Here is a 24,293-nt window from a genome sequence, read left to right as displayed (position 1 = left end):
GCAGGTGTCTCTGCGGGAAAAGCAAAGCAGACAAAGACTTAAAGGCGACAGATATTGGTTACTTGTGTGTGTGTGTGTGTGTGTGTGTGTGTGTGTTCATTTCTTGATTTCAGGTGCATGCATCGGTTCTGTGGGAACTGGAACTCACTGAAAAAACTGAAAAAATGAGATCAAGGACAAGCCGATATGATAACAGCAGCAGGGACGTGTGCATCATGAACCACATGTACTCAGGGTGTTATAAGATGTGATATGTGTTTTATTGGCACTGACTTTTTTATAGAAGCAAGGTTACAGTTTAAAGCAGCATGTTTTGTTTTGTTTTTTTACTTATAATTAATAATTAATCAATAAAGTTACATCTTACTTGGTCTTAGTTTCACAGGGAGCACAAAAATTCAAAACATGAAAATATATCTTTGTCTTAAACAAATCCAACAGTTGGAAATTTCCCATTGGAGGGAGAGGGAAATGAATCCATAAGGCATAAAATAATAATAAGCCATGTGTCATATACACAGCATCTTACTCTTTGGCTCATAATAGAGCAGAATTAATTTAGCAGAGTTTTGTTGGACATGGTTAAAGCTGCTAAATATTTTTGGGAGGTCACATTTTCTTTTATTCATACAAACTTTAAAGATTCTAATGAAGACTTCAATATTCATGACTTTGATGAAGTCCAAAGAGTTTTAAACCACCCCCTCGTCGCTGCTGTGGCTCAGCACGTCAAGTGCAGGCCTCTGGTGTTTGAGTCAACTCTGTGTTGTTATTATGAATGTGATAGTTTGTACACGCTACATTGTATTGTACGCAGCCATACCTTTGCCCTGCGTGACCCCTTTGCGCCCGTGGTTTGTTTTTAAGGCTTTGGCACACTTCTGAAGTTTGGACCATTATTTTTGCTGTTGTCTCAGTGGCAGTTCACCGACACATTCTTGTCGAGGTTTGGGAAACGACGCTGACTGATGGCGACTGCTCGTCCACATTCCTGCTGAGCCAGTGAGTCAGTCAGCCTAGTAAAATGCAAATGTCTTGTGGAAGGCAGCGAGGAAACGGCGAGCGCCGGGCCAATAAATCCAACAGGAATGAATTTAGTGTTATTCTATCAGTGAACTGTGTTTTTTTTCCATGGGAACTTCTGCTAATGGGATCACGGTAATTTGAAAAGATGGGAATCTTTTATCCCCGTCTGTGCCATCCCTCACTGACTGAGAGCTTGTCCCATATTCAAATTCAAATTCAAAAACTAGAGATTGAGACCGTCAACTCCTCAGGGAAAAATGTACTGATGCTATAAATCAAGTGGAGAATATACAGTTGTCATTTTCTCATTGACTTCTATTTGAAACCAGAAGAGTCGCCCTCCGCTGGTCATTCCAGAGAATACAGGCTTCGGGCACTTCTGCATTGGCTTCATTTTCCGGACCCCGTGACTACGTCCATTTTTATATACAGTCTATGGTGCAAAACATGACTGATATGGACATGTGCAGGGTGTTGGATGTCCAAAATGTGCCCCTTAAGTCTGAGCCTTAATTTCTAGTTGTATATCTAATTACTTATAATAAAACACTGGCTTTAATTTGAAAAAATAATAATAATAAAAGGACTACAGCACATAAAATCATTTAGAAAAATATAATAAGTATAATGATTTACAAAAAATGAAGCAAACACTGTGTAGGTGTGTGGGGATTAGTACATGGATGTCAGTTTATTGAGCAGAGAGAAAGAACAGTCATCAAAAATTTTCCTTTCTCGCTGCTCAAGGTATCACAAGTTCACCATCTTGAAAAATCATTTCAAAAATGGATTCGTCCTTTTTGGATTCGCCTTAGAGTCTTGAAATTCAAAGTGGAAATTCTTAACGGGAACGAGAGTCTCACAGGGAAAGATTTTCCATTCCCCAACTTCCTTATGGTTTCTCCAAAACAACCTCCTGAATGTGGCAGCAGCGTTAAGAGGGGTATGAGAGGTGAGGCCAAGTGTAGCTAATTATCAAGATTTAGCAAAAGTCAGAGCTGGTGATCCGGACAAAACTTTACCCAGCATTAGCAACAAATATTAGCGGGGTTGACATTATGATACATCGACGTGTAGAGAGAGGAACGTCAATATTTAACAGAACTTTGTACAAAATCAAATCTGACACAACAACAAAAAGAAGAAGAAATTTACAATCCGCACTGAAATTAGAAGAAAGCAGGTTTTCCTGTTTTTATCCAATTCTTGACTTGACTCAAGTCTGAGCAAATGAAGATTAACGGAAGGAAACACTGATCCTTTAGCCAAAGTCCCGGTGCTACTCCTCCAACACAGGCGGAGGAGAGAGTTTGAGCTGGAAACTCTCTGCTCCCGGTTGGACCGCGATCAGGGGCCCCGTCTTCTCGTTGCCATGGCAGTGGGAGAGTTCTGAGAGGATGGACAACTGGAAGAAAGGGAGAGAAAGAAGAGAAAAGGGTAAATACAAGAGTATGCAGTGGCGTACTCTTGTATTTTTCAAGTAGTATGCAGTGGCGTAATATATCATAATCATCCAGAACAAGCCTCTGGGTTTATTGACTCTCAGGGATTCAAAAATGTTTTACTCCAGACACATCCTCCCTCAGTATCATGGGAAACCTGCACAGCTCGTGTAGGGCCGAGATTATCTCCCGTTTTAAAAGGGAACAATGTCAATCTCTGCAAGCTCAAAGGAAAAAAGACAGGCGCTAAATATCGTAAGTGTGATGTTTATACGGAAACTATGTCTGCCACAAGAATTAATTTCATCTATTTAAGATCAGATATTGGCAAACATATATCCTGTTCAGGAAAAATAAGTATGGTCTTCTTTTCTGCGCCCATACCCTGGATGGTCCTCGGTACAAACAGCGTAGCTGATCCCAGGACTGTTCCTGCTGAAGGTCCAATGACGCCTCAACAAACACCTGGACCAGAAGAAAGAACCAGAAGAAATGCAAATTTTAAATATTTTGACTAATACATATTTTGCCCAGAGGCCTCTGCAGGGAACGCTTCAGATTGTTTGTCCTGTCCTGGGATAAGATGTGACTTGATTCTCCATTAACAAGAACATAATAACAATCCTGATAATGACAATCTAGTGAACAACACTTGTAATCTGCTCCCCCCGATGTGCTGTTATACTCTAATCTTCTCTGGTGTAAAAAATTAACTCTTTAATTTGACTATGTGACATTTGTGTAACAAGAGAAATGAATGAAGTTTGAGAGCAGCTGTGATACAAATACATTTGAATTTTTTTTCTAGCAGATTGAATTTGTCTGACATTTCTCCTCATGTCTGTTTTTTAGTTTTTGTTTATGGGGTGAACAAAATCAGAAACATCAAGCAGCACTGCTGTGAACAACTTGACTTGTAGGTTTCTACAGATGATGGGCTAAAAAAGTAAAATAAAACTTTTACCTTCTTCCCGTGAGCTTCTGCTCCTGCCACTGATGTAACACGAGTCTGGGACAGAGACGAGAGCACAGGGGTCGAGTCAGGATTGTTCTTTCTACAAGTGGTCGCTCAGCAAACAGAGCATCAGTACTGAAGTGTAATGCACACTGAAAGAGGCAACATTATTTTTTTTGATTTGAAGAGATTGAACAGTTGTTTGGACCAAAACAGACCAAACAGATGCAAAAATAACACTGCGCCTGCAGGAAAATGGATTTTGAGCTATTTTAAAGGATGAATTAAACCGATTATACTGAGTTTACTGTATATATGCATTTTTATATAGACACGTCAGAAAGTACTGATGGTTCGGATTCTTTTCCCACCTGTGCCAGGGATGCGGCGCGGCCTCTCCTCGCTTCGGCTGAAGAGCCTCCTCCCTTTCCTCCTTGTCTGGACGAACACTTGTAGCAGCTCCACCGCTGCTGCCGCTCCGAGGCGAGGCCCCAGCCACAGTCCTTCTGCTGCAGGCACTGGAAGTGGTACAGGTGGCCACAGCTGACAAGACACACACACACACATTCACACGTGTAAATATGACAATCTTTTTCCAAAAGACATGTTAGTTTGTGAGGTAAAAATCTGAGACCCACTTTTTTTTCCCCACTTTTTTCCGGGAATTAAAACACGTTCCTGTGTGTGTGCTACTGTTACCTGAACACGATGATGTCCTCCGTCGAATCCTGCCTCCTCTTGTACTGCTGCAGGCAGATGTTGCAGTGGTCCTGGCGCGGGTGGAGCCCCCTTGTGACGGCAGCATGCAGGTGAGCCAGGGACCAGTGGAGGTCGTGGTTCAACAGACTGGTGGTCGTTTCGAGTAAAGTCTACCACAGAGAAGAAAAAGACAGCAAGTCTGTTAGTTTTATTTTATAACTAATGATATATTGACATGTGTCATAAAAGAGGCTTATTACAGATTAACAATGAACCCACTTCTAATAACATTAAATATCTATGGTTTAGAGGACGTTGATGAACGAGCAACAATTATCGTTTATGATCATTACTTCTCTTTAATAGTGAATATAATTGATTACAGTAGTAATCACACACACACACACACACACACACACACACACACACACACACACACACACACACACACACACACACACACACACACACACACACACACACACACACACACACACACACACACACACACACACACACACACACACACACACACACACACACAGCTGTGCTGTACCTGTTCATAGTTAAACGTGTCCAGCATTCCCAGAATGAGGCCTTGGATCTCTGCCAGCTTTCCTTTTCCATACACCGGGTCCTGACAGACAGACACATACACACATGCAGGATGCATCACATGTCATGGGAACACATTTAACCAGCTGAAGGGATGAAAGCGTACACTATCTGCATAGTAAAATGGGGAAGATAAACAAAGACTACACACAGACACACACACACACACACACACACACACACACACACACACACACACACACACACACACACACACACACACACACACACACACACACACACACACACACACACACACACACACACACACACACACTGACTGTACCTGCAGTATTCGTTGGATGATGGCAGGCAGAGGAATGAAGCTGCTCATACAGTTGAGAACCTTCATCGTCAGCTCCTTCAGCACTGAAACAAACACAATGTATGATCATTTTCCATCTGTGAGCATCACAGACGGAAAACACATTAACTGTATGTGCATGTGAATATGTGTGTGTGTGCTTACCCTCAGAGGTGTGTTTGGCATTGGAGCCTTTCACTAGTTTCTGAGAAGCCATCATGGTCTCCAGAAGTGGAAACCACAGAACCTGAGACAAAAAAAGCAAAGAATGAGCAAAAAATGGTTACACACACACACACACACACACACACACACACACACACAAACACGCGCTGTACCTCTCTCTGTTGCTGGACGAGGTTGTGCGAGCTTCGGTGACACAAGGCGATGATGTCATTCAGCGAACGCTTCACTCTGGTCAGCGTTGAATCGTCGCCTCTCTCGTCTCCTGCGTCGCTCTCCGCTGTGAGGAGACGCAGGTTTTCCATGAGTGTCTGCAGAGGCAGGGACAATGATGGACAGTCACCAATAGAGCCTGTGTGGTCACTGGTATGATGAATAACTCGTTCATTGATAAATCGATTGATGTTTGCTCCGTGTGTCCTGAATCTAACCTCTAACAAGACAGAAAAGGCTCCATGGACGTCTCCCTTCCTCTCCAGCAGAAAGGCCGTGGCCTCACTGTGATGGTGCTTCTCTGTGATCTAGAGAGACATTGACAGAGAGACGGACTCAATGTTGCTCTGAATATGTACAATATTTTTAATTCACCATTCGTATTAACTTCCTGTAAAGTGCCAGTGGTTGGTTGACATTCTATGTAGAGAATATGCGCTTAGCTCACTGGCAAAAACAAAAAACACAACATTATTTTTGTGATAAATACATTTTACAGCTGAGGTTTGTTTGAATAACCTTCATTTTTATATTTCACTCTCATTTTATAAGAGGTTTTGTCTAGTCTCATGTCTTGCTTGTCTTCTGCTTTCATACACGTCCATTCTACAATATTGTATCACTGCTTATACATGCACTCTGCTGCACGATACACATATTTGAGGGAGACTACTGTACAAGCAGACAGTACTTGTATGGCCTCCTCCAGTCTGTAGTGCTGGGAGGTCTGGAGGAAACTCAGGAGCTCCCGGGGCGCAAAGCGGCACAGTAGGTCCAGCAGGCGCTCGTGGAGGTCACGTTCCAGAGGCAGGTCTGAATGATGCCCTTCCCTGAGTGATGGAGCAGACGGGAGGTAAGGAAGGAGAAAAAGGAAGGAGAGGATGCAAACGTAGAATAACTTCAGGAGCCACATGCACACCATACCGGGGCTCCAGGAGGCAGCTGAGGAACTGGAAAAGTAGCTTGTCATCCTAGAGACAGAGAGAGAGAGAGAGAGAGAGAGAGAGAGAATACTGAGACATTCACCAGACATAATCGTCTACACTGCAGATGTTGACAGCTGGACAGCATCCTTCCGCGTCCATTTTCTCAGAAAAGCTGCAGACAATCCTACAACATGTGGTGTTCACTGCAGATGAGACTGTCGTTGTTGTTTTATTTACCTCAAGCTCAGAGATGATTTGCTGCACCTCCTCGGTGAAGTGAAACACCACCACGTCAGCTGACTTGCTGGGGTCAAGGGTCACCAGCTCCTGGGATCATAAATTGGAAGGGGCTCATATGTTAAACACTCACAGAGAATGTTCTCCTTCATCCGTGTCCCTTCATGTGGAAAACTTCTTGATTCAAAGAATGTAGAAGAAACAAAAATATAAAAAATTCAAGGATGATGATGTTGAAGGATAAAAAAAAAACATTTCTTATTGATCTATTTACTCCTAGTAGTATTTAGGCTCAGGCGCTTGTTGCAGACGTCTCCTGGGTCCTGAACACACTGGACTACAAATCCCATCCAGCCTGGAGATACCTCAGGATGCCCAGGACCACCATGGCCCCGTCTGGACCAGCACCAGAAACTAATGGAAACCCTGTTGTATATATATGTCTGTCTGTGTATTTACTGACCTGGATGTGATGTAGCACTTTGTCCCTGACTGCTTGTTTCTCCTCGGGGCTGTAGCCGGGCATGGACAGCAGATTGTGGATGTAGCTGAAGATCTCCACCTACCCCCCCAACCACGACCCCAAAAAACATTTATAATAGTTGTCTACAGTACTCAGTACAAAATGTCACAAGCACTTTTTTTTTATTATTTTTGCTAAGCCAATCCACTTATACAGACTCACACAAATCACCACGCATGCAAATGCATTCATACATTGAATTCTTACACATTTTAACCAAATGCATGTTGGTTTGATGACAGGTTGAGAGGTGGATTACCTTTCGGAGGGGGTCTCTCAGGTAGCAGTCGAGGATCCTGTCGTACAGATGTTTATTCTCATAAAGAAACTCACAGATCTGGTAGCTGGATGGCAGCACAGGGAGACAACAATGGAAATGAGTTGACAAACTGCAATAATAATTATATTAGCAGTAATAACAGTAGCTTATATAAGGTACGAGTAGATGAGAACACGGAAAATTCTATCCTTAATAGTAAGTTATATATTGTCAGTTTTGTGAAGTTAAAGCAGGACTAATCAATACTTTACATAACGCAAACGTCTTTGGTGAGCAACTTACAACTTGGCCTTCTCCGCCAAAGCCAGCAGCCGTCCCTCATTGAACTGGACCACGCCCCCGACCTGCAGCAGCTCCAGCAGGACCTACAGACCAGTCACAATAAAGACCACTGACGTGACACGATGAAATCATCGAACAATCAATGTCTGTATTTGTGGGGTCCAAAAAAGTAAAATAACACCAGTTTCCCATTCAGGTGAATGGTCAGTATACTTCACCAACCTGCTGCCTCTCTGTGTGTCGGGAGTCATCGTCAGGGCAACACAGGAAATCCAGAACCTGGAGACAAGAGTAAGAGAAAGACGACCAGCCTTACATACTTTTAGTTTAACTTTAGTTTTGCCTGTAGCAGCAGCCGGCGTTCAGTCAAATGAAGAGTTGGTTGGTTACCTGATCAAAGAGCTTCCTGTTCACAAAAAGCGTATTGTCTGGTTTGGCCAACTGTCGAGCCAAAAAGGTGAAGAGCCCGCCCACCTGGGACGGAGTGAAGTCTGGGTTGTCCACCATCACCTTGGTAAACAGAGGGACGTGTTAGTGAGCCCGGCCGAGAAAGAAAAGTAACAAATGGTGGAATCGGTTCTGCAAGATCACCGTCTGTTTTCGGAGATTTCTCTCCTCTCTTCTCGCTCCATGTGAAACAACTACAAGATGCATGTGGATTTAGTTTTTGGGGATTTTACCTGGAGTAAGATGTCCACTACCCTCTGCTGGTACTCGAGGGCCTGCTTGTCATTTTTAAAGTCTTCAAATGTCTAGAATGGAATAAGAACAAAAACTTAAATAACAGAAAAATAAAAGCTTTTCACGTGTTTAAGAAGCTGAATGAAAACACGTGTAGAGGACTTCCCTGGCAAGCCGTCAGGCACAGATATTTAAAACGACAGAATATTGCAACAAAGGGTTAGAGAGGTTTTTCATCATGGAAAATGTTACAGTTGAAAATGGACACTTTTATGGATCTTTTGTTACCGTGGATACGAGCCATGTCAAAAAATTAAGAATGGAACTGATTCAGATCAAGTGGAAAATTATATTCAAGACAAAGTGATCCAGTGTTTCAGCCATGCTAAACATGTATTTTAAATATTTCAAACACGTATTTAGCTGCATGACAAGAGTGGAAAAAAAACAGCAGGAAGAAATCTCACCATGGCGAGGACGTTGAGGAACTCCCGGGTGTCAAAGTGGAGGAGTGTACGGATAAACGGGAAAACGTCCTCCTCCTCTGACGAGTCAGCGGAGTGGAGGCGGATCAGGAACTCAAACACCTGACAGACAGACACAGTATTAGCAAAGCGACACATTCCTCGGCTTGTTCTTCGACACACAGAGCAGATGTACAGGGAACACCGTTGGTCTGATGTTAGTCAAAATACTGTATCTACATACCTGGTTCTTGACTTGAACCACAAGGTCTTCAGGGATGTCTCCCAGGGGGTAGGCTCTCCCCGCAAGGCAGCAGCTACACACACACACACACAAACACACATGTAATAATGCTGTAGCAGCAATAGACAGTTATCAACCTTCGTTAACCGGCTGCACTCACTAATGGGTTTAATGTGTGTGAACGTACCTTATGTATACGAGGAGTTTGTTCCCCATCACCACCTCCTCATCTGTCAGAGGAGAAAGGCAGGACATTTCAAACTGGGTGCTATTGAGATACTTGAAAATAGTTTGTGCCGTGGGCGGGGCTAACAGCCTTACCTGTTAGGCCCCTCCCTTCCCTAAGTGGTGGTCCAATCACTGCAAAGAGTTTCTGAAATATAAAAACACACACAAAAGGATTTAAAAAAGAGTGAGAACTCTGATTAAACCGGCGAAAGCTTTCAGCTCCACCTCTGCTTCACAGGCAGACTCAACCCCGACCATTTAGTAGGAATCTGTGTCCCTGAACCTAAACTGACGGACCAAATCAGTTTGTTTATACACTGACGTTTGAGACAGATTGATTTAGAAATATCTAATTGAGCTAAAAAAACATTGCATCAACTCTGACGAAGGTGATGAAAGTGACAACACAACGTTTCTGGTGGAGGACTTACCTCCATGGGTGTAATGTAGTCGTTCATGCCTCTGTTGAAAACGTAGATCATCGCATCATAGAGCTGGTTCTCCCAACACACTTGAACCACCTTCAAACACACACACACAGGAAATGATATAAGTGAAAATATGGTGATAAATGGATGTTTTCTAGCAAGTTGTCACACACACACACAGACCTACCTGCTGTATGTCCAGGCTGGTGACATCCAGATGGACGATGCACCTCTCCAGACTGTCCATCATACCATTGCCGTGGTAATGGGCCAGGAGGTCCCTCATGATGGGCGTGGTCAGGTGACCGAGGCGGTCGGCGACAATGTACGTCTCCAGCGACTCCAGGAAGGCCCCCTTAGCAACCGTGTTCTCCACCAGCCGAGCATACAGCTGGCTGAACAGCAGGTCGCTGCCATACACACACACACACAAACACACACACACATACACAGACAATTTAATATTCACGAGCTCATCTCAGCAACTGAGCAACATCTGAGGATGAAGCTAATGAATTCCATGTGTACTAAGCAACTGTGATTGGTTTTCTCGTTGTCAGTGCCCCTGCTCCGATCCCTAACCACCAATCAGAGCGTCGCTGCGGACGATCCAATGAGGTATTTACCAAACTCCTCACTTTCCTATCCAACTGAACTTGAGTTCAGGAGAAGCCACAAACCTCTTTTCTCTCATCAACAGAATATTTGCTTTGCCGTGTGGAGGGCAAACAAAACGTACAGTACTTACGCTCTCTGTAGCAGCAGGCAGTAATCCACCAGGACTGGAACCACATCCTGAATATACCACACACACACACACACACACACACACACACACACACACACACACACACACACACACACACACACACACACACACACACAGAAAGAGACAGAGGAACATATACTTTATTTGCTCCGTATATATCTATATATATCTATCTATATATCTATATATATATATATATAGATATATATATCGATATAGATATATATATATATATATATATATAAATATATATATATATGTCATATCTATATTTCTTATCCAAAATATTAGGAACTACTTCAGCCACCGGTCAGTAAAAAAAGATTGACAGTAAAGTGTCTAAATTAAACATATAAGAAAGTGTTCATGAATTTCAAAGGGTGGATTTTGAAACCAACTCCTTTTTTTTTCTCCGTACCACGAGTCAAACATGAGACGTTGACGTCAGTCAAAAAGAAAATAAATAAGTATATTTCCCAGGATGTAGAATTATTGAATTAACCGTGCTAGGTCGGATTGAAGCGCTCCATCGTCAGCTCGGATGATTTAACGTTTGTACTGTTTGAGCTCAGCTGATTGCACCCTGCCGAGCCTGCAGCAGACCGGACGCTGTGAGGTTTGATCTTTAAATGCTCGTCAGGCTTACGTGGAAATGTTGCTCCATCACTTGGATCTTGCCTTGTTCCGGACACTTCTTCAGAGCGTGCTCGGCAAACTGGCAAAGGACCTCCACCATCTGCAACGCAGTGCAAAAGGTGAACACATGAAATGTCAGACAGAGTGTTTACAGGTGTGACACAGTTTTCCGCTCTTACCTTGTCAGCTACCACTCCCTTCCTTTTCAGCGGATCTCCGAAGAGGCCTGAAAAAGAAGCGTCACGAGTCACATTTTTATGTCAATAATTTGAATTCTCCACTCTGTGTGGTAAATGATATGCATCATACCCACCGACCACAGCCTTCGCAGTTCCCTCGTGGAAGGACCAGGCCAGAGAGAGCGCCTCGACAAAATGCTCCTGTTTCAGCAGGCAGTCTATTCGCTGGACACGGACAGAGACGAGGAACATGGAGGAACATTGATCCAAAGGAGGCGGTGTTGGTAGATAAACTTCATAATAAATAATCTCCAGTCAAATTTATAATATTAAAATCTTATTCATGGATTTAGCCAAATAGTCAGACTAATTCCCAGTGTATCATCATTATTGCTTTACTGATTTAGTTAAGGGTGTATCCAGGAATTTCCTCAACATGTAAGTGCATTTCTGTGGAGATAATGTCTGGATCGTGATGTGAAAATAAAAAAGATTTGCCCAGGGCAAAGGTACAGTATGTCGTCTACTAAGTAGTTCAATGTTAAGTGCTGACGTTCCTTTGATTTACATTTGGTTAATAGATTGTTCCTTAAACAAAGGTGCAGCAAGTTCTCATTCCAGTGAGATCAGAGTTTAATGTAACTAGATTATTCACTTATTATATGGCATTTTTTCATAATCAGTGATTTGTGCGGAGCTACAGTTGCAAAGTCCACTCATATTTACTTAAGGCAATATCATAAAATACAAACCTCTCTCCAGTTCCGTAGAGTCATGATGTGAGCCGACTGCAACACAAGAGAATATCACACGGTTAAAGACGAAGAAGGAAACCCAACAGCAGATTATCACACTCACACACAATCTTAGCAATTGGTCTTTGTCTCTATGGTCAAAAAAACCAAAACTTTATGATAATCAAATGATGAAATGCAGTGCTGCAGCGAGAGTCGGTGTCCAGGGCCTCACTCACAAAAATATCTAGGCCTAATATTTAAGATTTATGTATTTCAATGTACAGGACGAAACAGAACCACAAACATATGAAACACAAACATGTTACCTTGGTGCCCAAATAGACAATCTGTCCTGCGTGGCTGGAGACGGACTGGTAGCAGGCCTTCTCTCCGACTAAAGCCTGAAACATGAGACGAACTGTTAAACTTGCCAGGGAGAAGAAGAAAAGCGTAGATGGAGAGAGAAATGGCAGTCGAGCCAGCGGATGGGGGAGAGACGGAGAGTGGAGGAGATAGGGAGCATGGCGAGAGAACAAAGCGAGTGAAGGAGAGAAATCGAACTCTGAAAAGTCAAGCGTGACAATTTCTGTTAGCAGTCTGCTTTCCCAGCTCTACAGTAACCACTGTTGTTCATCCACTACATCCAACCCTTTGCGTTTGGTGTGAACACACCATTGGACTAGAATGTTAAATACAACCTTTTCCAGCAGCAGCAGCCTGACACTGCAACTAACTACTCACTTTTCAACATCTAGTTATGATCAGTTACCTTTCATATCCAATTCATTATCACTATCACTTGAGAGTAAAGACCGCTATGGAACATTTATCGTGAACTCAACCCCCTGCTCTGTCCTACAACCCGACAAATGTGAACTTTGACCTCTGATCCTGACCGCCAGCCAGCTTCTCCCTCTTACCAGAGCCTGGGAGACATTCCCTCCAGTGGCCAGCGATTTGAAATGTCGGCTGTTATAGACCAGTTGCACCTGCTCCAAGTCCAGCGTCTCCAAAACCTCCTGACTGGGCCGGTCCACGACATGCAGCTTCTCGTGGCTGTCGACCAGGAGCAGCGTGCGACTGTTGATCCACTGCAAGAGACGCAAAGAGACGGGAGGACAACAAACCGTGGACCACATCGATTAATGAGGCATAGTGGTTGCTGAACTCTCAGATTAAGGCTTGATCACAACATTATGACAATGTGAATGTGAACCCTGGCGCCTTAAACTCATTTTTCATCTCCTGATCTCGTCCTTTGGTTTCTGCCAACTGACGTTGGATCAAAAGACTTTAAGTGACACGTCTTATGTTGGTACTTACACTCACGCTAATGATGTCACAGCTGAGGTAGAGCTGTCTCTGTTTGATGACATGGATGGTCCCCGTCTCCTCCTTCTTCACCTGAGCAAACAGTCGTGCGGAGGAGAACATTCAAATACTAATTATCACTTCCCACTGATCACCTCTCTGTGGAACACACTGTTGTAGTAGTCAAGCATCTGGGAAATATTAAAATATTATACTATAGTATTAAAGCCTCTAAAAATTAAATGTGAATATCAATTTCCAATTGTGCATATAATTGGAAATTGTATTATATCAACTCAAGACAAAATCTAAGTTCAGAGAGCAGCATTATGAAACAAATCATGAGAAAAAAAAAGGGTTCTAACTACAGCTGAGGGGAAAGTAAAGTTTAAAAAAAGTTCAGAGGAAGTTGAGCAGCTACCAGGAGGAAGTGGACTGCGTCTCCTTTGCAAAAAGCCAGGACTGGGTTGACCGTCTTCTGAACGGGAACAAACTGCCAGGCCAGCTGAGGAACACTGGACGGATCCGACTGGTGAGAGGGAACAAATCACGACACATCAGGAACTATTGATTAACCTCTTAAAGTATTCATGTTGTTAAGGCTGGAAACATGGCTTCCTCTGTGGAGCAACAGGGTTTGGCAGAGAACATGCTTCTCTCTATCCTGTTAGCATGTAAAGGCATTACAACGAACTGCTGAGGTAGAAAGTAAACAGGCCTTTATTCAACCATCATTTATTTAGTTACTTGTAACGGAGCTTTTCCTACGCTGCTTTCGGAAATGCACTTGCAGTCCGGACGATTTGCTGAAATGTTATATTACACTTTAGTAGGAAGGTCGAGGTTCGAGGGGGAACTGACATGTCCGCCTCTTGTCCGCATTCTCAACAGCAGGAACATTTCCGGAACATTAAGGCGAGGGGTAGATTTTCACATGGGTATTCTCTCACAATTTTACAAGGGTGCTAGAAGGAAGAGTTCTGGAAAATATCCGCAGCAACATTTGCGGACATTTGCGCACTAACTGACAACTGAATGTTTTGAATGTGCATGTTTCAATTAATCTGAGCCAACCTGCATTCATAAAAAACAAGATAGATGAAGAGACAGACAGAAGTACAGACCTTGCTGTAGGGAAAGGTCATCCAGACTTTCAGGGAGGGCTTTAGGCCAATGACCAGAATCTGGCGAAAGAAAAAACACAAAGGGAAATACATCAAAAACTTTACCAAGAGTTGTGAGGAGAAGCAAACAATGAAGGATGCACAGAACAGAGCTGTGTGTGTGTGTGTGTGTGTGTGTGTGTGTGTGTGTGTGTGTGTGTGTGTGTGTGTGTGTGTGTGTGTGTGTGTGTGTGAGTGTGTGTGTTGTGTACTTTAGTGAGTGAGGCCATAGCCAGGAGTGAGTACTGTGTGATGGGGTGATCTCTGAAGTCCGGAGGAGCACGCAGCGGTTCAATACAGCAGACCTCCCCTTTAGATCCACTGAAGAGACACCGAGAGTCACAGGAGCGCATCCCCATCACCCTCCTGCAAACGAGGAGGAAACAGACTCCGTTAACAGCAGCGTCGGAGCGTAATCATCAAAAACGATGTTTTTACACTGTTGCGTTTGACAGTGTAAGTTACACTGTTGCGTTTGACGCTCTTTTTCGTTGAATCGTGTGTGAAGATTGGGCTGATTTTTTTGCACTGTTGTGTTTGTGTGCACATTGTTGGTTTGATGATGTTTTATATCATATGGTTTGTCCGGTTCAGTTCAGTTGTCGGTGACGCAACTGAAGCTCCTGGAGGAAAAGGGAGAGGACTGTTGAGTTCAAATATCAAACGCCACCTTTTAAAGGTCATTTACCTGAAGGACAGTTCGAAGACTGATCCTCCGCTGTCATTGCAAACTGCAAGAGTTGGGTCATCTGTGAACTAGACACACAAAAGAACAGGGATAAGAATAACAAATGACACAAATTAGATCCAAACCCGTGCGTGTGTCCGTTTGTACCTTCACATGAAGTATAGCCGTCCCTGGAGGGTGGGCATCAGTGATAGTTCTCAGAAGTTTCCCATTGGCCAGATCCCACATTGTAATCTAAATATGCAAACAGACAGACAGACAGACAGACAGACAGACAGGAAAAGGTTGTTGAGGTTAATCTAAAATCCACATTTTACAATGAATTTATCTCAGTCACTGAAATGGATACTGCTTTTATATTTGTTTGAACATTTCGTTTACGATAACATTTTCCTGGCTCTGTCATATATTTTTTTAACTACAATGGCCCGAATACGCCGTCACAAACTCCAATCCATACAGATTACTTACAGCACAATATACTTGCATGTTAAGTACGGGTAGCAAAAAAGAGAAAATAATAAACTGCACAAAAGGACTTTTCACAGACATATCGGGATCTGCTTTTATGTTTGCTGATAGGAAAACTTTTATTTTACAGAACAAACAACGTAGAAAATAGATCTGCATTTACTTTATTTTTTATTTTCTTACTTCAAATACTATATGTCTGTGTTTTCTTTTTATCTATAGTTATTTATGATGAAGTCTACGATCAAACTGTAAAATAATTAAGAAGGAAGCTCCACCTCAGCTGTGACATATCGGTCAGGCTCTAGTTTAAACTGCCATGACGCCGTCAACTTTCTCAGAGCTCCACTCGCCGTCATCAGAACAACACTACACTATATTCAAAGCTTAAGTGTAAAACACTGTTAAACTACAACCAGCTGTTGTTAAGAGTCGTCAGTGTCCCGTCTCCACCCGGCCGAACATTTCTAAACTAATCAACACCCAGTCAACGAGCCTGCGAGTGCAGGTCTGTGAGTGTCTCTGAGTTCACACGGCACCTGTCCTTTGGCAAAGCCGCAGAGGAGTCGCGAGCAGTCGTGGTTGATGGTGAGGGCGGAGACGGCTCCGAACTCGGCCCCCGTCGTCTTGGTACCCAGACAGAGTCGCAGGGCCTGGTTGGTATCTGGAGGAGGAGGAGGAGGGATGAAGAGGACAGTTACCTGCTGCAGCAGTGAAACAGACTGACAGAAAAAGGTGTGGATGGCAAAATGGATTCAAGAGAAGACAAAAGTCTTTGGTTTTCCTGAAGTTTAACAGAAAAAAGAACAAAAGTGAACCAAAACAGAACATCGGTACCAAAGGCACAACACACTGGCAGCAAATGAAGAGTGGGAAGCTGCAAATAACCCAAACCAAGGAACAAAGCATGCGCCAAAAGGAGCTCAGCCAAAATAAAATGGACATGAGCAGGGAACAGAAAAACGAACAACATCGAGCACGAGTGACCCATCTGACAGGGATGTTCATACCTTTTCCTGCCCAGGCATCATCATCATGACAGCAATATAAAGAGACACGGGTCAACCCCAGTCAAAACACAGTCAGCCCCCCCCCCCCCCCCCCCCCAAAACAACGTCACAGTAAGAAGCTGAGACTCTGTGGAGAACAGCAGCTCTTTTTCATATTTCGACATTTCCCCCTGGAAATTAAAATAAAACTACTCAACACGCCACAAATATTTAATGTCTACAGTTCTCTCTTGAATGTGACAGTGTGTGTGTGAAAAGGTACTACTCATGTGAAATCTGTTTACACAATCGCGCGCTGTCGGGACTTGTGACAGGTGAAGGCCTGTTTTAAGGTTAGGGTAAGGTTGTGTGAGTGTTTAGACGTCAGAGCTGTTTTGATTCCTCATATTTACGTGTGTCGGGTAAAAACACAAAGCTCCGGAGGGAACTGTAGTGGATATTGATTGGCATTAACAATAACCGGTAGCGCTGAATGTGCGTCACCCCCCCCCCCCTCCCACGGCAGAGTTGACAGTCTCCATCAGCTCAACATGGAAAGTCATGATGACAACCTGCCCTCTGTTGTCGAACCACTTGTCGCCTACGCCTGCAGATTTCTACCGATGAATCAGACAGCGTAGGTCCATGTGTGCCAGTCGGTAACTGGCAGAATTGATAGTCACGGGGAGGGATTAAAAAAAAATTCCAGAAAACTTTATCATTGGAGGTAAAATGAACACACGCCCCTTTAGAGCAGGATGAGTCATCAAACAGTGGAAACTGTTTTACAGGAAGAGAACGACATGTAAATGTATATTTACATATGTATATGTAAATATTATTACATAATAATGTGACCCTTTTTTTTTGGACACATATTTGTCAAGTATCAAGAGATCCATAAACAGTTAACATATTAGTTAAGAAGAGTGTTTGTGTAATCCCTGATTCACTGTGTGAACATTTTGGTTGTTGCAGACTCCTGCCACCTTCTTGTAACGACTATTCAGTGGAACAGTGAATTGATTTGTGCACCAGCCCCCTTCCCCCATATTCTCTTTTGTAGTGTTACCCTGTGAACAAGGCAGACCAATAGGTCCTTCCCACTCCTGATGTCCCACCCTGTATAAATACTGGATACCCACATTAAAAGAATCAAACAAACAAAAAGAAAAAAGCGTCGGTCGATGTAATCAGTCTAATCCAATCCTGGCTCGGTGATAAGGGCGAGGTCCGGGAACAGAGGTGAGCGGGGAGGCGCTGATACGGGACAGGCGATAGGGAGGGAGTCGACTGGTACCTACTAGTCTCGATTGACTGAGTCAATAAAAAGCCACCGTGTGAGCAGCTCCTGCACGAAGTGACTTCACCGACACATCCTGCCTGAAACTCGGACCAACAACCTGTCAGCTCCAACGTCTGCCGCAGCAGAGTATTAAAAAAAGGTAAGTTCTCCGATACTAAATATTTTCTGACTGTTGAACAGTTCGACTTTTATGATTCCAGCTCATCTTTTAAATTGTGGAATGATGTTTAATCCTCTAAAAGTTCAAGTTGTAGTTATTTTCACTATTTATTTAACACTTCTAATCAGTCTACCGCTTTCGCTTCTGCCATAGCTGTTGCTCATCTTATCAGGGCCTGCAAATGAATAATGTACAAATCAAACACTAATACAATTATAAAAGTGAGGTCCAAATTAGTTTGTACTAAAAGGAGAAAGTGAGAGAGGCAGAGTGGTGAGACACGACTCTGTCACTGTACTCATGGAATTAGTTGTGTGACAGTAAATGTGAGCTATGACAGTACAGGTACATACAAAGCATATGACGAGTGAAACTGTCCTGACAAACACTTCAGACACACTGAAGTCCCTGAAATGATTGTGTCTCGTCTCTACGAGATTGTGTCTCGTCCAGGAAGCCACCTCACCGGACTCCACCGCTCATCACGATGCCTCATCGCAACTGTACCGTGGAGATCAACAACAACTCCAACTGCTACACTCTGTCCAACCCAAGGTGACGTGTTGCTCTTGCGCTTGTCTCTTTGTGAAGGTGACTTGGGCAGGTCTCTGAGTTGTAGTGGTAGTAATTCCAAACACTTCTTTAATCTGGATTAAGCACAATTATATAAAACCCAAATTAAGTTAAAATGATTTCTTTAAAATTTTAGTTAGTTAGTTTTGTGGTTGTAATGTTTTTCTTATGTGTAAGATGTACAAACCGTTTTTTAAAAGTTCTTTTTTTTTACCTGCTTGTCCTAACTGCATCTATTTAAAACTTCCTGAAAATGTCCCAGTGACCCGTGTGAGAATACAGCAGGAAAATCTCTTGAGAATTCACAGCGAGCGAGTGGGCGTGTCACATTGTTGACGTAAGAGACAACCGTGACAAGTTTAAAGAAATACACATAAAGCAGAATGATAACCATTCTCCAGCCCAGACACAGTGGAGATGGGTCTATGGACTATGAACACTTTTGTCCATTTAGTATATTATGATAAGCATGTGACTGAGAAAGCACTATTTTGGCTGCTTGTGGGTGAATCCAACCTTTGGTGAAAATAAAACTTATGGTTTGACTTGTTTTTCTGTCTGTGTCTCTGTGTTCAGGGTGTTCACTGAGAGCGGTCACTGCGAGGTCCCCCTGCCGCCCATGGTTGGGCCCTGCTCCGCCGTCAACGGAATGTTCAACAAGAGCACCGGCGCCGCAACCGGCGCCGTCGGCGTCTTCACCTACGACCTTTTCAACAGCGACCTTAACGACTACAGCCACGTCTTGGCCGTCATGTTCTCCGTGCCCTACGACCGGACCCTCTACTCCAACTGGTTCGCCGTGGGCATCTTCGACAGGGGAAACGACTGCAACTACAATCTGTACGATACCATGTACAACGGAAATGAAGACAGCTTCACGAGAGCAAAGGCTGACGGCTCCTGCATTTCTTATGAGGGCGATTATTGTATTGTCAGTGCCTCCATGTCAGACTCGGGCGAAGCGGTTCTGAGGGTGGACATCACTGATACTGGCATGTACTGAATCAAAAGAGATAAAGATCCAACTGTAGTACTGAAAGCCGTATGAGATAATCTCAGTTTAATAAAAAATATAAAAGCCCAAACAACTGTGGTGAAAGTGTTGCTCATTCATCAGAACACATCATATGCACACAGTTTTCTGCTTTGTATCTGTGCTCAGATTTTTTTTACAGATTTTCACACACATCACCATTTGTTCAGAGATTTAAGTCAAAGCCTATTTTTTTTCCTACAACTTCATATCTCAAACTTGAATTTTCTCATGCAGATTAATTTTACAGGTTTACAAAGGTTTAATAACAATAACAAACTGTCATTACTTACAATCTCTAAATATTTTGAACCTAATTTAAGCCTAAAGTTTCCAGACAGTTTGTTTCCTCTGGTCACTGAGGGGACTGATCCGTTTTTATATATATATATAAATTAAATGATTATACATTAATATTATATTATATTATATATTAACATAATCATTTTATTCAATCCAACTTCACTATATCCCGGTATTAACTCATGTAATAAACACAACTTGTAAATTAGAGTTTTTAATATTACTGTTTATGCTTTGCGTGATCGATAAGCCTAGAAAAGCGCTAAATAAATACAAAGCATTTATCTAATTTACGTCGGAAATTTTAAACAACAAACTATGGAAACTTATCATGATGTGAAATAACCGTTAACTACGCTTAATGAACTTTGGCTTCCCTTCACCCTTAATAAAGTGTTCAATGGGATGTGTGTAGTCGACTCACCAAAGACCAGAGCCAGACCATGAGACGTCCCCACAGCGATCACACCTGACACCGTCTGAACACAAACAAATACACAATCAATAAGACATGAATAACATCAACAATAATTATGGCTCCACCTGCATTAAATTCCCTTGAATTAATATTAATAAATGTCTCTTTGATCCCTTGATTCATAGCTGAATAAGCTAATACTCACCACAGCAGTCGGCAGTCCAGCATCCACTTTGTCCTGAGTAAGAGATAGACATTTTTGTATTATGCTTTAAAAGAAAACAGTATTAAACATATTTGTACAATTCACAGTATGTGTGTGTGTGTGTGTGTGTGTGTGTGTGTGTGTGTGTGTGTGTGTGTGTGTGTGTGTGTGTGTGTGTGCTCACAGCCGCAGAGACGATCTGTGCAGAGATGCCCTTTAGCAGGCTGTGACGAAGAACAGACCCATGCACAGTCGCGTTCAGATCCACTGTCCTCCTTTTTCTTCACACATGCAGATGTCCACATAGACACAGGGACACACGCACACGGACACACACGCACACACACACACACGCACACACACACACAGAAAGAAGACATTTTCCATTTTATTACCTTGTACTAAACTACCAAACTACTGTAAGTGTGAAATTGGTGAGCGTGTGTGTGTGTGTGTGTGTGTGTGTGTGTGTGTGTCTTCATGCCGTTTGAGGTGTGCGGGGTCTCCACTGTCAGAGCTGGCCAGAGAGGACGTGTCACAGGAGTGAGCATCCATGTTGTCAGTGCTCAGTACACACGTGTCCTCCAACACGAAAGGTTCCTCCTCATCGTCCAGCTGCGGAGACACAGGGCCACGGAAAAAAACATATCTCAGCTACAAGGATAATATCAGCTTATTGAATTTGGCTGTTTTCTAAATGAAAAAAAAAAACAGAACAAAAAAGTTCATTTGGTGCATTCAAAGTCGTATCGAGTACTGCACCTGAAGTCAGTGATGCTGCTGGTACTTAAACCATGATGATATGACGGTGGCAAAGAAATTGATGAAATCAACTGGTTCATTAATTTTCTCCATTCAAACTACAAATCGTTGAAATGACAACATGTGTACACACGTCATACTAAATTCTTTAGTGTGCAATGTGAAACCAAAACTAACCAGATCAAATATAAACTATTTAACAACGACATGAACCTTGGTTCTTACTCTCAGGAGTGAAAATACGCCATAAATAACGACAGAATGTGGAACAACAAAAACACTTTCATACAACTGTGTGTACAGTATATAAACTGCAGAAGAGAAGTGAACCAGCTTCTCAAACCTGATTAAAATGACTGTTGACAGTGTGTGATGCAGTACTGTAACGTGTTCTCGACCTCATTGAGGATGCTCTCCAGCGTGGGAGGCGTGTCCACTTGGGGAATGTCAAACTCCTTGTCATCGATCTGGGAACAGAAGTAGAATGAAAACAGGTAGAGAGTTAGAAAGTTCTCTGTGCTTCTTTGGTTGTATTGGAAAGCTCCTTCGTCTGTCCCGCATTGCCGGAATGTGGTCAGCTACACGTCAAGCTGATAGTGAATTTTAAGAGCCCCCTCTGCTGGACCACAAGGCAAACTACATGCACAATGACTTATTGGTGCAGAGATTATTACATTATTGGTTAAGACATTTTATTACATTATAGGGAAGTTATTACACTATCAGGTTTTTATAACACTTTTTATAACACGTTTTATGGAGTGGAGATTCGTATTACATTATTGATAGTTATTACATTAACAGGATATTATAACATTATTGGGTTGTACATTATGTAGTTTCAGGGAGTCAGGGTTACAGCGGTGGTTCACTTGTTATTGGGACCTGCTCCCAAGCAGGTTGTGGTAAAGATAACTGATCGATGTGTACAAAAGCACCTGCCAACTGATAAATAAACTCTCCTGTGACATCACCATTCGCAGGAGCTGGTGCCAGTGAAGCCCGATACCAGAAACACGTCCTGGATTGTGTCTGCCTCTGGTTCTCCTGTGATCCGATTGGTCAGTGGGATCGTACTCTGAGCAGGTCCAGAGGTGCAGCGTCAGGTTACCATGGTAATTTAGTGATGTAGAAAGTGAACCAGAGGCACAATAATAACCCATAATAAAAAAGCCACAGTTACACCTGAAGTTACCTTGCTAACCACAGATCCTGCTGTCATAGCACATGCCTGGTCAGGTGACATGAGGGACAACACCTGTGGAGCAGAGGCTCATGGGAAACGCTGTCCTGTAGTTATGAAACAGGTCCAAACACAGGTCCCCCCCTCAGGTCCCCCCCCCCCCCCCCCCCCCCCCCCCCCCCTCCCATGTCTGGCAAACCACGACCATTTGGATCGGTTTACTGCCGTTTGCTGGGGCTGTGTAGGAGGTGAAACACAACACACTACCGGAGCCTGAACGCACCACGGCGGGCGAGTTGCACCAGTAAACAAACCTGACTGGAGGAAGAAGAAGAAGAAGAAGCGAACACACTCGGACTAACGACAAGAGTCTGTGCTGAAACATTTCCTGTTTAAATAAGTCACGTTTCGAGCTGCAGGGGTCAACAACACTGCATCAGACCTACATGTCATGGAAACAACAACAGACTGCTGCAGCAGCACAGTGAACCCTCCCTCCCTCCCTCCCTCGCTCCCACATTGGGGTAAGAAGAGTCTCTCACCGTGTCCACCTCCATCAGGTTGAGCTGGGAGGAGGCGGAGAGCAGGCTGCGGGCGTCCGGAGACTCCGACATCTCTGGGTCTGTTTGGACCGGGCTGCTCTCCCCTGTGTGACAGCCTGTGACCGGAAGCACTGCTACACCTTCCTCTTCCTCGCCTGGTGTTTTTTTTTTTTTTTTTTTTTTTTTAAGCGGTTGGCAAACAACGTATCGGTGCTCTACCGCCCCCCTCCGGCGTGGAGTGTAAATCTGAATGGGGTTTTAGGACTACATTAAATAAAGTGGTCTAAGATGGAATATTAGAGCCACTTGAAGTTTTTAAAAAATCATAATATTCAAATAATTAAATAATTAAGTATTTTAGGAGGAAAATAGTGTTAATATTACACAAATAAAGTCGTAACATAAGGAGGAAAAAAAGTCCTAACATTTCAAAAACTACGGTCATAATTTTAGGAGAAGATGAGTCATGGTTTTAGGAGATGAAAATTCATAATATTCAGAGAGACTGAAATTACTCAACGCAACTCACTTTTCACCTGCCTCAGCAAAACTTTACTGGATCGTTTTACAAGTGGTCCTGCTTCCGCCTTGACTGTTGACTCTGTCCCCAAAAAGGTCTCATATGACACCGATTTGGTTTGCCCTCCACGTTTTCCCCGTCAATTTCAGAATCTGATTCGAAGAGTTAAAGTTCTTGAGATCACCTGCCTACATAAGAGATCCACTTGCGGCCCCATGTCACCAAGGTCATCGGATCAAGGCCCGCTGGAAGCTCCTCGGTCTGCAGACTTAAAACTAAAGGAGACTGGGGCTACTTAACTTTGGAACATTTCCCCCATTGGACTTATGATCTGTGGACAATGTAGAAACCTTTTAAAAGCAACTCAAGACCCATTTGCTTAGACTTGCCTTTGTGTGATTTCACAATGTTTTATTTTTTTCCACTTCTTGTGTTTTATGTCTTCATGTATATCGATGGTTTATTGCCTCTGTGAAGCCCTTTTGTGACCTTTTGTGAGTTCATACAGCTTCAACATAAACAATGGATTAGAGTTCCCACCACATCCACATATCTAAACACTCAACAACAAAACCGATGTGAACGAGCTGCAGAGTAGAGACGAGTGTTTGTGCT

General features: G+C 43.1%; 2 protein-coding genes across 4 annotated transcripts; one reads left to right on the top strand and one right to left on the bottom strand.

Annotated features, from left to right (window-relative positions):
* Nucleotides 1-1,684: 1,684 nt before the first annotated feature.
* On the bottom strand, nucleotides 1,685-23,307 carry vps8 (VPS8 subunit of CORVET complex). Of its 2 annotated transcripts, XM_035606259.2 has the most exons (46): nucleotides 23,159-23,307; nucleotides 21,832-21,900; nucleotides 21,156-21,286; nucleotides 20,856-20,952; nucleotides 20,672-20,704; nucleotides 20,473-20,527; nucleotides 16,695-16,700; nucleotides 16,224-16,348; nucleotides 15,361-15,447; nucleotides 15,214-15,281; nucleotides 14,738-14,891; nucleotides 14,487-14,546; nucleotides 13,784-13,891; nucleotides 13,375-13,455; nucleotides 12,972-13,142; nucleotides 12,378-12,452; nucleotides 12,067-12,102; nucleotides 11,449-11,539; nucleotides 11,315-11,361; nucleotides 11,146-11,235; nucleotides 10,479-10,525; nucleotides 9,918-10,140; nucleotides 9,734-9,823; nucleotides 9,396-9,447; nucleotides 9,262-9,304; nucleotides 9,075-9,147; nucleotides 8,834-8,953; nucleotides 8,366-8,437; nucleotides 8,076-8,195; nucleotides 7,908-7,964; nucleotides 7,686-7,768; nucleotides 7,383-7,467; nucleotides 7,064-7,162; nucleotides 6,601-6,690; nucleotides 6,362-6,408; nucleotides 6,129-6,267; nucleotides 5,656-5,745; nucleotides 5,380-5,535; nucleotides 5,207-5,288; nucleotides 5,024-5,106; nucleotides 4,679-4,759; nucleotides 4,123-4,292; nucleotides 3,795-3,966; nucleotides 3,433-3,477; nucleotides 2,853-2,933; nucleotides 1,685-2,431 (listed from the first exon to the last, which is right to left on the bottom strand). In XM_035606259.2, exons 1-46 carry the CDS (start codon nucleotides 23,228-23,230, stop codon nucleotides 2,306-2,308), a joined length of 4,182 nt encoding a protein of 1,393 aa, XP_035462152.2. In that variant the 5' UTR covers nucleotides 23,231-23,307; the 3' UTR covers nucleotides 1,685-2,305. The 2 variants fall into 2 exon arrangements, with proteins under 2 accessions (XP_035462152.2, XP_035462153.2); XM_035606260.2 differs by lacking the exon at nucleotides 16,695-16,700.
* On the top strand, nucleotides 17,832-19,797 carry LOC118283866 (DELTA-stichotoxin-Hmg2b). 2 transcript variants are annotated; one of them, XM_035606262.2, is made up of 3 exons: nucleotides 17,832-18,118; nucleotides 18,577-18,694; nucleotides 19,289-19,797. In XM_035606262.2, the coding sequence occupies exons 2-3, from the start codon at nucleotides 18,627-18,629 to the stop codon at nucleotides 19,713-19,715; spliced, it is 495 nt and encodes a 164-aa protein (XP_035462155.1). In that variant the 5' UTR covers nucleotides 17,832-18,118; nucleotides 18,577-18,626; the 3' UTR covers nucleotides 19,716-19,797. The 2 variants fall into 2 exon arrangements, with proteins under 2 accessions (XP_035462155.1, XP_035462154.1); XM_035606261.2 differs by having other exon boundaries at nucleotides 17,833-18,118; nucleotides 18,593-18,694.
* Nucleotides 23,308-24,293: the final 986 nt, after the last annotated feature.

This window comes from Scophthalmus maximus, chromosome 10, assembly GCF_022379125.1.
Source record: "Scophthalmus maximus strain ysfricsl-2021 chromosome 10, ASM2237912v1, whole genome shotgun sequence".
NCBI classification, from domain to species: Eukaryota; Metazoa; Chordata; class Actinopteri; order Pleuronectiformes; family Scophthalmidae; genus Scophthalmus; species Scophthalmus maximus.
This window is presented reverse-complemented; position numbering and strand designations above follow the sequence as displayed.

Bases quoted from the DNA above. Each gene is read 5' to 3' on its own strand.
- LOC118283866 (XM_035606262.2), top strand. From the start codon at position 18,627: ATGCCTCATCGCAACTGTACCGTGGAGATCAACAACAACTCCAACTGC. The intron at 18,695-19,288 runs GTGACGTGTTGC...CTCTGTGTTCAG, and splicing joins TACACTCTGTCCAACCCAAG to GGTGTTCACTGAGAGCGGTC.
- vps8 (XM_035606259.2), bottom strand. From the start codon at position 23,230: ATGTCGGAGTCTCCGGACGCCCGCAGCCTGCTCTCCGCCTCCTCCCAG. The intron at 11,540-12,066 runs GTTTGTATTTTA...GTCCGTGTCCAG, and splicing joins CTCTACGGAACTGGAGAGAG to CGAATAGACTGCCTGCTGAA. The intron at 9,305-9,395 runs GTAAGGCTGTTA...CTCCTCTGACAG, and splicing joins GGAAGGGAGGGGCCTAACAG to ATGAGGAGGTGGTGATGGGG.